This window comes from Ranitomeya imitator, chromosome 2 (assembly GCF_032444005.1).
Source record: "Ranitomeya imitator isolate aRanImi1 chromosome 2, aRanImi1.pri, whole genome shotgun sequence".
Lineage (NCBI taxonomy): Eukaryota > Metazoa > Chordata > Amphibia > Anura > Dendrobatidae > Ranitomeya > Ranitomeya imitator.
Genome location: NC_091283.1, coordinates 397,062,915 through 397,078,791, shown reverse-complemented (window position 1 = coordinate 397,078,791; position 15,877 = coordinate 397,062,915). Strand labels below are relative to the sequence as shown.

General features: G+C 43.3%; 1 protein-coding gene across 1 annotated transcript in view; it reads right to left on the bottom strand.

The window, feature by feature from the left end:
• The window catches only part of LOC138664148 (zinc finger protein 665-like), an 85,697-nt gene that overhangs the window by 28,602 nt on the left and 41,218 nt on the right, over positions 1-15,877 (bottom strand). Inside the window, exon 11 of the mRNA XM_069750590.1 lies at positions 8,345-9,658. Coding sequence (XP_069606691.1) covers positions 8,345-9,658 — 1,314 coding nt within the window. The remainder of the gene's footprint in view (positions 1-8,344; positions 9,659-15,877) is intronic.

Sequence of the window (15,877 nt, the reverse complement as noted above, 5' to 3'; positions counted from 1 at the left end):
CTTGGATTCCCTGCTCTGAACACATTGGCGGTGATCAGCAGCCTGTACTATACTACTGATGACAGGCTGTGATCACCTTACCTGGACCTCCACTCCCCGCCACCTCCTCTCTCCAGCAACCGCTGTCATTGCAAGCAGTGTTGGCGGTGACATTGGGAAAGTGCAGTCCGCAGCATACACTGCGGGATACACCAAGATGGCGCTGATCTCTTCCCACAGATGTGGCCTGGACAGCTCAGGGGGCATGCCCAGGTTACAGCAGGAGTCATCATAATACAAGAGATGCTGTGGTAAGATAACCACAGCCTCTTATGCCGTTACACACAAGCGAATGCAAATGGAAGCCCCTAGTGGCTGTAGAAAATAATAACGAAAAAAAAATATTAAAGCAGTGAACTTAATTTTGTAACAATAATTGATTTTAATACAAAATGAAAAATTGTGGCACCTTCGCTTTAATACTGAATAAATCAGCATGTTTTGAAAATTTTGTTTCCATTTTTTCATCATTTGCATATCATGTTTATCCATCCCATGATTTCCATAATTCCCTAACTTTTCCTTCTTGGTGTTGCAATTTCAATGTCGAGGGGTGTATGTTGAGGACTTATCCAAATACAACTGTAGAAAGACTCAAAGCAAACCTGACAGCAGCATTTTGCTTCATCAAATTAGCACCGGCAGCATCACCTGCGCTGTAACATGATACATGCCTATATGCATTTATCCTTATATGCTTTATGCCTATACTATTGTGGGGTAAAAAAAACATATATACTGTATCTTTTTTTCCATCTATACCCTTTGCCTAGGACAACTCATAAAGTACCACCTGTATGCAGACGACACTCAGATCTACCTCTCTGGCCCAGATGTCACCTCTCTGCTGTCCAGAATCCAGGAGTGTCTGTCAGCCATATCCTCCTCCTTCAACTCTCGCTTCCTAAAACTCAATGTAGACAAACCGAACTCATCATCTTTTCCCCATCTCGCGTATCCCCCCTACCTGATCTATATATTACGGTAAACGGCATCATGCTCTCTCCTGCACCTGAAATCTGCCTCGGGGTAACTCTCGACTCTGCCCTGTCCTTCAAGCCGCACGTCCAAAATCTTGCCACCTCCTGTCGCCTCCAACTCAAAAATATTGCCAGAATCCGTCCCTTCCTCAGCCCAAAAGCTACTAAAACTCTTGTGCATGCCCTCATCATCTCTCGCCTCGATTATTGCAGCACCCTCCTCTGTGGCCTCCCCGCTAGCTCTCTTACACCACTCCAGTCTGTCCTCAACTCTGCTGCCCGGCTAATCCACCGCTCTCCTCGTTTCTCCCCTCTGCAAATCCCTCCACTGGCTCCCAATTCCCCAACGAATCCTGTTCAAACTACTAACACTGATCTACAAAGCCATCCACAAACTGTCCCCTCCCTATAGCTCTGAACTAATCTCCCAATATCTTCCCTCACGTAATCTTCGATCCTCCCAAGACTTCCTACTCTCCTCCACACTTATTCGTTCCTCACACAATCGCCTCCAAGATTTCTCCCGAATATACCCCATCCTCTGGAACTCCATGCCTCAACACGTCCGATTATCCACCACCCTCGGATCCTTAAGATGGAACCTGCAAACCCATCTTTTCAGGAAAGCCTACAGCCTGCAATAACCATTCTGCCGCCTCACCACCGCCGGAGCTGCCACATCACCACCGTCAGAGCTGTCGCTACCCCGACCTTCTGTCTCCCCATAGAATGCAAGTCCGCAAGCACAGGGTCCTCTCCCCTCTACACCAGTCTGTCATTGTAAATTTGTTTACTGTAAACGTTATCTAAAACCCTGTACGTAACCCATTTCTCATGTACAGCATCATGGAATTAATGGCGCTATATAAATAAATAATATCTTCATGAAAATGGCGGCGGTGGCGCATGTGCAGTAGCATCTATCACGTTCTAATAGATGGTGCTGTGCAAGTGCCGCCACCATTTTGCTGGAGAAAAAAAATTTGGCTCCATCAAAATCCAAGGATTTGGATTCCTGGACCACGGTGTGAATTACTGGTATGATGGACTCCTCGCCAGAGACGGACTACACCTCAACAAACCTGGGAAACACACATTCGCCAGAAGACTCGCTACACTCATCAGGAGGGCGTTAAACTAGAAGAAGAGGGGACGGGAAGAAAAACATTAGACTCGAACAAAGACGACCCAGGAAAACATACTCAGAAGGGAGGTAAGAACATTTCTAAAACAATCCACAGTGAGGAGATTGGAACAAAACAAAATCCTCTAAACTGCATGCTCGCAAACGCCAGAAGCCTGACAAACAAGATGGAAGAACTAGAAGCAGAAATATCTACAGGTAACTTTGACATAGTGGGAATAACCGAGACATGGTTAGATGAAAGCTATGACTGGGCAGTTAACTTACAGGGTTACAGTCTGTTTAGAAAGGATCGTAAAAATCGGAGAGGAGGAGGGGTTTGTCTCTATGTAAAGTCTTGTCTAAAGTCCACTTTAAGGGAGGATATTAGCGAAGGGAATGAGGATGTCGAGTCCATATGGGTTGAAATTCATGGAGGGAAAAATGGTAACAAAATTCTCATTGGGGTCTGTTACAAACCCCCAACTATAACAGAAAGCATGGAAAGTCTACTTCTAAAGCAGATAGATGAAGCTGCAACCCATAATGAGGTCCTGGTTATGGGGGACTTTAACTACCCGGATATTAACTGGGAAACAGAAACCTGTGAAACCCATAAAGGCAACAGGTTTCTGCTAATAACCAAGAAAAATTATCTTTCACAATTGGTGCAGAATCCAACCAGAGGAGCAGCACTTTTAGACCTAATACTATCTAATAGACCTGACAGAATAACAAATCTGCAGGTGGTCGGGCATCTAGGAAATAGCGACCACAATATTGTACAGTTTCACCTGTCTTTCACTAGGGGGACTTGTCAGGGAGTCACAAAAACATTGAACTTTAGGAAGGCAAAGTTTGAACAGCTTAGAGATGCCCTTAATCTGGTAGACTGGGACAATATCCTCAGAAATGAGAATACAGATAATAAATGGGAAATGTTTAAGAACATCCTAAATAGGCAGTGTAAGCGGTTTATACCTTGTGGGAATAAAAGGACTAGAAATAGGAAAAACCCAATGTGGCTAAACAAAGAAGTAAGACAGGCAATTAACAGTAAAAAGAAAGCATTTGCACTACTAAAGCAGGATGGCACCATTGAAGCTCTAAAAAACTATAGGGAGAAAAATACTTTATCTAAAAAACTAATTAAAGCTGCCAAAAAGGAAACAGAGAAGCACATTGCTAAGGAGAGTAAAACTAATCCCAAACTGTTCTTCAACTATATCAATAGTAAAAGAATAAAAACTGAAAATGTAGGCCCCTTAAAAAATAGTGAGGAAAGAATGGTTGTAGATGACGAGGAAAAAGCTAACATATTAAACACCTTCTTCTCCACGGTATTCACGGTGGAAAATGAAATGCTAGGTGAAATCCCAAGAAACAATGAAAACCCTATATTAAGGGTCACCAATCTAACCCAAGAAGAGGTGCGAAACCGGCTAAATAAGATTAAAATAGATAAATCTCCGGGTCCGGATGGCATACACCCACGAGTACTAAGAGAACTAAGTAATGTAATAGATAAACCATTATTTCTTATTTTTAGTGACTCTATAGCGACAGGGTCTGTTCCGCAGGACTGGCGCATAGCAAATGTGGTGCCAATATTCAAAAAGGGCTCTAAAAGTGAACCTGGAAATTATAGGCCAGTAAGTCTAACCTCTATTGTTGGTAAAATATTTGAAGGGTTTCTGAGGGATGTTATTCTGGATTATCTCAATGAGAATAACTGTTTAACTCCATATCAGCATGGGTTTATGAGAAATCGCTCCTGTCAAACCAATCTAATCAGTTTTTATGAAGAGGTAAGCTATAGACTGGACCACGGTGAGTCATTGGACGTGGTATATCTCGATTTTTCCAAAGCGTTTGATACCGTGCCGCACAAGAGGTTGGTACACAAAATGAGAATGCTTGGTCTGGGGGAAAATGTGTGTAAATGGGTTAGTAACTGGCTTAGTGATAGAAAGCAGAGGGTGGTTATAAATGGTATAGTCTCTAACTGGGTCGCTGTGACCAGTGGGGTACCGCAGGGGTCAGTATTGGGACCTGTTCTCTTCAACATATTCATATAAATAAAAATTATTATTATTATTATTATTATTAATGATCTGGTAGAAGGTTTACACAGTAAAATATCGATATTTGCAGATGATACAAAACTATGTAAAGCAGTTAATACAAGAGAAGATAGTATTCTGCTACAGATGGATCTGGATAAGTTGGAAACTTGGGCTGAAAGGTGGCAGATGAGGTTTAACAATGATAAATGTAAGGTTATACACATGGGAAGAGGGAATCAATATCACCATTACACACTGAACGGGAAACCACTGGGTAAATCTGACAGGGAGAAGGACTTGGGGATCCTAGTTAATGATAAACTTACCTGGAGCAGCCAGTGCCAGGCAGCAGCTGCCAAGGCAAACAGGATCATGGGGTGCATTAAAAGAGGTCTGGATACACATGATGAGAGCATTATACTGCCTCTGTACAAATCCCTAGTTAGACCGCACATGGAGTACTGTGTCCAGTTTTGGGCACCGGTGCTCAGGAAGGATATAATGGAACTAGAGAGAGTACAAAGGAGGGCAACAAAATTAATAAAGGGGATGGGAGAACTACAATACCCAGATAGATTAGCGAAATTAGGATTATTTAGTCTAGAAAAAAGACGACTGAGGGGCGATCTAATAACCATGTATAAGTATATAAGGGGACAATACAAATATCTCGCTGAGGATCTGTTTATACCAAGGAAGGTGACGGGCACAAGGGGGCATTCTTTGCGTCTGGAGGAGAGAAGGTTTTTCCACCAACATAGAAGAGGATTCTTTACTGTTAGGACAGTGAGAATCTGGAATTGCTTGCCTGAGGAGGTGGTGATGGCGAACTCAGTCGAGGGGTTCAAGAGAGGCCTGGATGTCTTCCTGGAGCAGAACAATATTGTATCATACAATTATTAGGTTCTGTAGAAGGACGTAGATCTGGGTATTTATTATGATGGAATATAGGCTGAACTGGATGGACAAATGTCTTTTTTCGGCCTTACTAACAATGTTACTATGTTAAAATGGCACAGGCGCAGCTGCCATTTTTATGGAGATATATATTTTTTTACTCCACAGTAGTATAGGCATAAAGCAAATAGTATACTGTATAGGCATGTATAAAGCTTCAGCGCAGGTGCCACCACTGGCATCATTTTGATGAAGTTGAATATTTTTTTCTAACCCCATAATAGTATATGCGGTATGTAAAATAAGGGGGAAGGTCATACAGATCAATATGTAAAGCAGAGCACTACATAAAACCCCGAAACACTAGAATCTCATTAACTGAAAACTAGAAATAAAGATTAAACAACCACAAGACGGATTTAATCATCACAAGTAATTTTTAATCAGTATAACAGCGCCAACCTGACAGTGTCTACAGTTTACGTAGAAAAATCCTGCTGACAGGCTCACTTTAACCATTTCCAAACATATAAACTTAAAGTAGTTATCTGGGACTTTTTTTTTTACCATGTGCCTAGCAACTAACAGGCTAATAGTAATTAACTTCCTACCTGATGTGCATGGCGCCGATCTCTGCTGGCACAGTACAGTCACAAACTGCTCTTGCCGGCAATTCGTCAGCTTCTGTTGACATCACGTCGACAGACCAACAGCTTGTGTCCTGCTCTGTCAACAGGTCGCTTATGCTGATGTCACGTTTATCGACAGCCGGCTCCCCGCTACTTAACTGTGGGGAGCCAGCTGTCAATCAGCAGGAGGTTGGCAGTTATGCCATCTTGACGGAGCGTTAGCAACTACCTTACATTTTAGGTCATATTTAAAAAAAAATCATCCTGGATAACACCTTAAGAGTCACAATTACTTATCTGGCTGCCTATATAGTGCTTAGAACTTGAAAATTGTCTTTCAGCCAGCCAAAATGCTGAGCCTGGACATATTAGCCATAAAGTATGATGCGGTCAGATTCCAAAATTATTGGTTTCACTGAGACAAATTAAACTCTTCGTTTCCACAGATCTGCTAATGTAAACTGAAAAACAGCATCACTGTGGTGTCATATCGAAAGGTTTGAGCTTTACTGGCCACCTTAAGGATAAGATCAATATTTTGCCAATTGAGGAATCTAACCAGCAGTGGTCTAGTTTCTGCTCCTGGAGGTCCTGGGACCTTTCAACTGCATAGAGTTGGGAGAATGGCATCCGGAAGAGCTCCCATTTTTCATTGAACTCACTGGTGTTAGACACTTATTTCTTCTAACCCTATTCTCCATTTTTGTTGTGCTTCTTATTCCTCAAGTCCACTTTAGCCTCAAAGTCAAATACATGATCCTCAGCATGGACATCCTGTCTCAGGAAGCCCAGATCCATGGTTACCTCAATTTTACCAAAGATCAGGTCCATATTTAGAATTACTGCTGCCTTATGAACTATTAGTGCCGACACCCTATATTGAGTAGTCATGCAGGTAACCATACTGAACATTTTGGCAGTTGGCCATGTGTTTGTTAGGCCAACAGCTAACCCTCACAACTTTCACATACATGTTCACTAGATGAGCATACATAGGATTTCCTGGTGTCTGGCAGAAGCTTATATAATACTTTACTTTAGCGTTACGTTGACATATTCTGTAAGGGTTTATTTTGGGGGAACCGGTGGTACCATTTTTGTACTCATTCAACTTTTTGATCACTTTTAATAGTAATTTTTTAAACAGGGAAAAGTAAAAAATACTTTTTTGACATTGTTATCATGTGGGATAAATTAATGTAGTTATTTCAGTACATTTTTACTTACTTTATTATTATTTTTATTATTATATATTTTTATAGCGCCATTTATTCCATGGCGCTTTACATGTGAATACGGGGCAAATATAGACAATTACATTAAACATGAGCAGATAACAAGGCACACGAGTACATAAGGAGGGAGGACCCTGCCCGCGAGGGCTCACAGTCTGCAGGGGGTGGGTGAGGATACACTAGGAGAGGGAAGAGCTGGCTGTACTTAATTGAAATGGGGAGGAACTTGTTTGAGCGTTTCCATCTCTATGTAGTCCATTTGCTTACTACATAGCAGCAATGCCATAAATGTGCAAGGAGCTTAGAATTATTCAATTGTGTGAACATTAATGAGGTTAAGAGATGTTACAGGGAACCTGTCAAGGGAATTCATGCTGCTCAAACTGCAGCCTGGTATATCATTTTTTGAAATGCTCCAAGATAAAATAAAAAAAAAGAATACAGACCCAAACGCAATGTAAATTTTTTAAGCAGATGTTTAATAATTGATTAGTAACAAGTTTGAAAGGGGTTGTCCAACGCTGTTCTCTTCCACTTGATCCAACATCAAGCGTTGGGGGACGATATGGTACATAATTAGGACAGATGCCAATGAAACATACCTAAAAGGAACCTGTCATTTGATTCCTGCTACTCAAACCACATGCAGCATGACTCATGGCCTGGCTGCCCAGTTCCCAGCCATGTTTTCTCATAAAGGTTCCACTGTTAGGGATAGATCAGTCAAGATCGGCACCTTTCCTGGATGGCTTCTACACGCTCAGCTCTAGTTGATTGACCGGTTTCTCTCGTGTGTACATGGAGCAGAGTAAGAGAAGCTGGCTGAGGGCGTTAAATATTTTATATACAAGGTTCATATATGTACAGTTGTAGGTGTCTTATTTTGAAACCAATTGCTTCTCAATAACAAATGGTCATTGGTAATTGTATAGACTTTACTTGACTATAACTTAAGGAGTTGTTTGGTCTTAGAATAAAAGTCTATAGTCACCCTATGTCATTGCAGACTGTCGTAGCGGGACGGTGTGCAATCCTCACACTGTCAAGATTCCCTGTGCGGGTGGGCGTTCACGTAACCACGTCTTTGATTTGCATACTTGCGGTCACGTGCCGACTAGTCTTATCTGGCTTATTTCAATAGAAGAGAATTGAGAGACGCAAAGGAGCCTAGTTGGCATGTGACTGTAAATATTCAAATCATATACATAAAGTCACATGACCACCCACCAGGACAGAGAATACAATTGAATTGTGACATTGTGAACATGGCACAGTGGTGATTCGTCAGTCTGCAGTCACATAGAGTGACTATAGAGTTTTCATGTTGTCAAAATAATCTAAAAAAAACGCTACTTCACAGTGTGAGTTCTCTCATGTTTAGCAAGATTTGTTTTCCGATTAAAACATTTCCCACATTCTGAACATGAAAACGGCTTCTCCCCAGTGTGAGTTCTCATATGTCTAAAAAGATCCGATTTCTCATTAAAACATTTCCCACATTCTGAGCATGAATATGGTTTCTCTCCTGTGTGGGTTCTTTGATGTACAACTAAAACTGATTTCTGTGTAAAATATTTCCCACATTTCACACAAGAATACGGCCTCTCGCCTGTGTGAATTCTCTCATGTGCAACTAAGCCTGATTTCTGCTTAAAAAATTTCCCACATTCAGAACATGAATATGGCTTCTCTCCTGTGTGAATTCTGTGATGTATAACAAGATTTGTTTTCCGATTAAAACTTTTCCCACATTCTGTACAGGAAAATAGCTTCTCACCTGTGTGACTCCTTTGATGTGTAACAAGATATGATTTCTCTGTAAAGCATTTCCCACATTCTAAACATGAAAATGGCTTATCTCCTATGTGAGTTCTCTTGTGTATAACAAGATATGTTTTCTGATTAAAACTTTTCCCACATTCTGAACATGAAAATGGTTTCTCACCTGTGTGACTTCTCTCATGTCTAGCAAGATGGGATTTTTCTGTAAAACTTTTCCCACATTCTGAACAAGGAAATGGCTTATCCCCTGTATGACTTCTTTGATGTGTAACAAGATTTGTTTTCCAATTAAAACATTTTCCACATTCTGAACATGAAAAGAGCTGCTCTCCTGTGTGAATTTTCTGATGTTTAACAAGATTGGTTTTCCAATTAAAATATTTTCCACATTCTGCACATGAATATGGCTTATCTCCTGTGTGAATTCTTTGATGTATAACGAGCTTAGATTTCTTGCCATACTGTTTCCCACATTCTGAACATGAAAATGGCTTCACCCCTGTGTGAATTTTCTCATGTGTAACAAGATTGGTTTTCCGATTAAAACATTTTCCACACTCTAAACATGAAAATGGTTTCTCGCCAGTGTGAATTCTCTGATGCTCAACTAAAGCCGATTTCTTCTTAAAAAACTTCCCACATTCTGAACATAAAAATGTTTTCTTCCCTTTGTAAGATTTTCGTTTTTCTATAGTGCTTCTGTGACTTTTGTTTTGCATATTGGTCATTGATGAAGCAGAAGAAAAGACCTGTTGAAAAGGATCAGATGACAAAGTTTTTCCGACAAGGGCTTGAGATGTATCTGGGATAATGGCATACTCTTCATATGTATCTGGTGTGATACCATGATCATCTGAAGTAAAATCTGAAAACATGAGATGTTCCTCTGAGCTCTTGGTACAGTCATCTGCCAAAATAAAAACAATTTATTATTTTTCAATATCAATGCCTTAAAATTACATTAACGTTTATATTATATATTTGATAATATTTCCATTGAAACTGTAATGAAATTCAAATTACTGACCAAGACAGAAGACCACAAATCAAGGACTAATAGATTAGGATGATAGTCCACCAGGTTGTGCCCTTTCAATTTTTCTCTTTTGTGTTGAATTTGTCTTCTCCATAGGTTCAGGTTTCACTGTGTCTCTCAAATTGGTTCCATTTACATGGTCAGTAAAGGTGACTGTAAGTCAGTGCTATTAGGTGATGTCTGTCTCGTACCCTCCCTGACAGCTACATGCAGTCTAGCACAGAACAAGTAATATGAGAGGAGCAGATGCAAGAAAGAAGAACAAGTACTTAAAGAGGCTGTTCTAAGAACAAACTACATTTTAATCAATAGATGTTAGAATAATTTCCACAATTGGAACTTTTAAAAAATATACATATTCCTGTGCTTAGAATCTTGTAAATTTGTCCCTGCTACATACTGTGAAATGGTCTTGTCTAGGTCCTGGCCAGGGAAGGAAACAAAAGAGAATACAGACAGGATATCATGGGATCGCAGCTTCTGCTTTCTGTGAGGTAAAACAGTTCCCTACCTGTTTTTAAAAATGATTTACCTCACAAAAAGCAGCATCTGTGATCTCATGCTATTCTGTCTGTATACTCTCTTTTTGCTTTCTCCCCTGGCCAGGGAATGTGGTAGGTTCAGACCATGTGCCTTCACGGTCACACACAGCCATTTCATAGTACATAGCAGGGCCACATTTATAAGATTATCTCAGCACAGGAACATTTTTTTAACAAGTCCAATTGTGTAAATCATTTTTATTCCAAGGTCTATCATACTTTGTTTGTTCGAAAACCACATTAATACTCATTTAAAGTTATTGAAACCAATGGAAACATTGGCTCCATCATGAATATATGAATAAGGGAACACAGGGAAAGAGGGTATGAAAAGGATTTGCAGCAGTGTTCTCTGGAGGTTATGGTTGCAAGTCCCTGGTTCTTTCGTAGATCACCTACATAGCTTAACCCCTATCTGACCTTAGGCTTATCCATACATCCTGGTTGGGAAGAAAAAAAGGAGTAACTCTGCTGCCTCAATATCGTGAATTGATCCCTTGGGCGTTCATCCAATTCACGTCATTTGGAGATTTAGGTGGAAAACCCGATGCAAGTACTCAGCGTAGAACGCAGGATAAATTGGATCCAAAATGTTATGCAAAATATTCCCAGCAAAAACTTCAACTTAATTCACAAAAAAGCAAGTCCCTGCTCAGGTAAGTCATGTGTTAATGGAAATATAGGGGGCTTCCACGTAACTGGTAGCACAAAGGCTCTGGAAAAGCACCATGGCTCCTCATCCCACAAAATAAATCTGTGCCTAAACCACATTTAGCATCCACATTTGGCATTTCTGTAGTGATGACAGACCACCTAATTTACGGGTGCATGTCTCCAGAAGCACGAGCTGGGCATCATGTACTGGGCACTACAATAGCAGATTTACAATTTTCACTTCGCAACATCCAAGGCTGCTGGCTTTTGGAAAACACCCATGAAGTGAAATCATCACTATGGGGCTGTGGAGTCGGTTTGCTAAACGTCCATGTCTGACTCAACTTCCCGGACTCGACAGCACTGCCTCATTGCTGAGCATGAACATAAAGTGCAGCACAGATTCATTTTAACTAAAAGCAGAGATCCTTAGATCAGGAATAGAACAGACATTTATGGAACATTTCATAACTGTCCCAAATTATTATGAAAAAATTTAGAACACATCCTGCATTGAACTACTGTACCCAATTCATTACATAATTTAGTAGTCTGTCCATTTTATACTGACTCCACAGCCCTGATCACTACATCTGTGCATAAATTCCAAAAAGGGTCTAATTTTTAAAATGGGGTCACTAGAGAGGGGAGTCTGTTCTCTGCTCTTCTAGTACTTGGCGGTTCTGTATATGGAGTCCGCAAACTATTCTAGGAAAATCTGCTCTCCAGGAGCCAAATAGCGCTCTGTTTCTCCCAAGTGTCGTTTTGTGGCTAAGCAGTACTGTACAGCCACATATGGGGTACATCCACATTCAGCAAAAATTGCGTGACACATTTTGGTGCCATTTTTACCAATTTTCTTGTGTGAAAATGTAAAATCTGAGGTTAAAATAAAATTTATGGTAAAAAGTACCGTATATACTCGAGTATAAGCCGAGATTTTCAGCCCATTTTTTGGGGCTGAAAGTCCCCCTCTCGGCTTATACTCGTGTCATACCTGGGGGTCGGCAGGGAAGGGGGAGCGGGGGCTGTCTAGTTATACTTACCTACTCCCGGTGCGGTTCCTGTAGTCCCTGCTTCTCCCGACGCTGCATCTTCTTCCTGTATTGAGTGGTCACATGGTACCGCTCATTACAGTCATGAATATGCGGCTCCACCTCCCATAGAGGTGGAGCCGCATATTCATTGCTGTAAATGAGCGGTAACTGTGACCGCTCAATACAGGAAGAAGATGCAGCGTCGGGAGAAGCAGGGACTACAGGGACCGCGCCGGGAGCAGTTAAGTATACGGGGAGGGGAGCGCTGCGCGATATTTACCTGCTCCTCGCTCCGATGCGGCTCCGTCTCCAGCGTCCTCTAGCAGTGACGCTCAGGTTAGAGGGCGCGGTGACGTAGCCAGTGCGCGCCCTCTGCTGAGCGTAAGTGCTGGAGACGGAGCCGCACGAGGAGCAGGTAAATATTGAAAGTGCCAGCGTCCTGAGCGAAGAGAGGTGAGTATGTGATTTTTTTTTATTGCAGCAGCAGCATTATATATGGAGCATCTATGGGGCCATAATCAACGGTGCAGAGCAGTATATATGGGGTACAGTGTCATGATATGTACTTTTGCCCTGTCCTGTATTTGAATAATATGCCATTTGATGTATGTAACTGTTCTCTGGTTTCTATTAGCTGTAATTTATGTATGTGCTGGGAGTTCACCTGTAACAATATGTCTCCTTCCCCCAATACTTGCAGCCCTAAGCTATAATGTAATTAAGCTTTGTCAACATCACTAGTGAAAGAATAGCCATTCTTCCTCACAGCAGGTGGCTAGTCAAATGTACAGACTACATAGACTGCCTGGAGCCCACCAGTCTAGAATCTTCTGGTGGACCCAACCATTGAATAGAAGGTGTAACCCCTACCCCCTTCATGGGCGGATCCCAGACAATCCATTCTTATTTTGAGATCAGATGTGAGTTTATCCTTGAAGGAGAAGGAGTGGGGATTGTTAGCTGAGGCAAGACCCCATGTCCATCTGGGACTGCGGAAGCGAACGGGGCGAGACTTGAGCTGAGGACATATCTCGTCGTTCGTGAGATTGTTTTGGGATCCCTTGGACTAATTGTGGACTATTGCTTTGTTAGCTGGCACAAGGATTATCGGGAGGTGCCCCCGAATCTGTTCCATTGGACTAATTGTAGACTCTGTAGATCTACCTGCATGTGTTGTTCCAGCATTCTTGATAATAAATCTGTTGAATCATCCCTCGGCCTGTTGTCCCTTCTTGCTCTGCCGTACACCCCGTCACAAACTGGTGGCAAGCAGTGGGATCAGAGCAGAAGGAATGGAGGACAATGGCCCAACATCGGGAACCAACACCGCAGAGTACAAGAACTGGACTTTGGGGAGCCTACAATCAAAGGCCCGTGAAGTAGGAGTCCGTTTTAAGGGACTCTCCAAGGAGCAGCTTATTGAGGCTTTGGAAGGAGTTCGCCTGCAAGATGACGCTGAGGAAGGACCCTCACAGCAAATGGAGGAAAGACTGCAGCCGGAGGTAAATACCCAAAAAAGTCAGTGGGTTGTGTGGTACGAGGAGGAGTTGGCATTGCTGGGAGAAGAGGCCACCATAGACGATAAGAGGGAGGCCATTCACAGAGCTCAGGAGAGGGAGGCCATTCACAGAGCCGAGGAGAGGGAGGCCATTCACAGAGCTCAGGAGAGGGAGGCCATTCACAGAGCCGAGGAGAGGAAGGCCATTCACAGAGCCGAGGACAGAGCTCAGGAGATGGCATTGCTGGAGAGGCAGATCGCTTTGGAAGCAGCTAGAAGCTACAGACAGACTGTAACCCCAGCACCCACCATGAGGGAACTCCCCAGAGTGTCCCGCAAAGACTTCAAGCCCTTTAATAAGGCTGCAGGCGACATTGAGGGCTTCTTCCAGGACTTTGAGCATCAGTGTCGATTAATGGAAGTCCCGGAAAGGGACCGAGTCCGACATCTGGTGGGGCTCTTAGAGGGTGGAGCTGCCGCAGCCTATAGAGCTATGGACCCTCAGGGGAACTGTGAGTATGCGGAGATTAAACGGACTATTCTAGAACATTGTGCTGTTACCCCAGACACTTACAGGACTCAGTTCCGTACTTTAGCCTGTGATGAGGAAGTGTCTTTCAAGATGTATGCCCACAGACTCAAACAAATATGTCATCGCTGGCTGGAGGCAGAGGAGGCCTTAACCTGGGAGACCTTCCTCCAGGTTATCCTAAAAGAGCAGTTTTACTTCAAGTGCCCTGCTGAGATCCGGGAATGGGTGCGTGAGAGGAGACCAGCCACTGTGGAGGAAGCTGCAGCTCTAGCTGATGAGGCTCTCACCATCAAGCCTCAGTGGAGGGTTCTGTTGGAGGATGGAGAGAGGCCTACCAGCTCCACAACACCGGTGGCCCCCTGTTCTTCTGTCCCCATTGTTCCCCGTTCCTCTAAGCCACCACCTCATGCTGATACCCGTGTAAATGTGCCTCCAGTTGCTTCTACTGCGTTTTCTGGAATACAACGAGGAGAGGAAGTAGCAGAGCGCAGGTGTTATGGTTGTGGGCATCCGGGGCATCTGCAGGCCTCATGCCCAGCCAGCCCATGGAGGAGTCGTCCTCAAAACCCTACAGCACCTTCAGGTGGGGGCCGGCCTCCAGGTTCCCTTACCCCTCGCCCAAGAGGACGCCTTGGATGGAGTGAGACCCAGCACAGATGCTATCGATGTGGACAGCCAGGGCATCTGCAAGCCTCCTGCCCAGCTGTTCAAATGAGGATTGATCCTGTACCCAGTCATATTATTAATTATGTACAGCCAAGTGCCATGGAGGACGACGTGTCACCACTACGTGAGGACTGGCCTTGTGCCTCACCCACCCATGTTGCACCACTAGGAGTTTATGGTGTGCGACCTGCAGTTATGACGACTTCTGCTCATCGAGGTAAGCACTTGCAGGAGGTCGTGCTGGATGGACAGAGACTTATTGGATTTTGTGACTCAGGGGTTTTCTTCACACTGGCTGATCCCCGAGTGGTTCGGCCTGAGGCAATCCATCGAGGACCTGGGATTGTCATTGAACTGGCTGGTGGACAATGGAGGAGTATTCCCACAGCCACTGTGGATCTGAACTTTGGTTTTGGGGTCAGGCGATGTGTGGTTGGGGTGATGGGTGGTCTGCCTGCAGATGTTCTCCTGGGCAATGATGTGGGAGAACTGCGATGCCTATTCGTGGCTGCATGAAGCCACATGTAAGTTACGCTCTGCCTGTGTGTACTTAACCAGCGACCTGTAGAGGTCCCTGGTACGTACACAAATTGGGAGGGGAAGGGATTGTCATGATATGTACTTTTGCCCTGTCCTGTATTTGAATAATATGCCATTTGATGTATGTAACTGTTCTCTGGTTTCTATTAGCTGTAATTTATGTATGTGCTGGGAGTTCACCTGTACCAATATGTCTCCTTCCCCCAATACTTGCAGCCCTAAGCTATAATGTAATTAAGCTTTGTCAACATCACTAGTGAAAGAATAGCCATTCTTCCTCACAGCAGGTGGCTAGTCAAATGTACATACTACATAGACTGCCTGGAGCCCACCAGTCTAGAATCTTGTGGTGGACCCAACCATTGAATAGAAGGTGTAACCCCTACCCCCTTCATGGGCGGATCCCAGGAACTCAGACAATCCATTCTTATTTTGAGATCAGATGTGAGTTGATCCTTGAAGGAGAAGGAGTGGGGATTCTTAGCTGAGGAAAGACCCCATGTCCATCTGGGACTGCGGAAGCGAACGGGGCGAGACTTGAGCTGAGGACATATCTCGTCGTTCGTGAGATTGTTTTGGGATCCCTTGGACTAATTGTGGACTATTGCTTTGTTAGCTGGT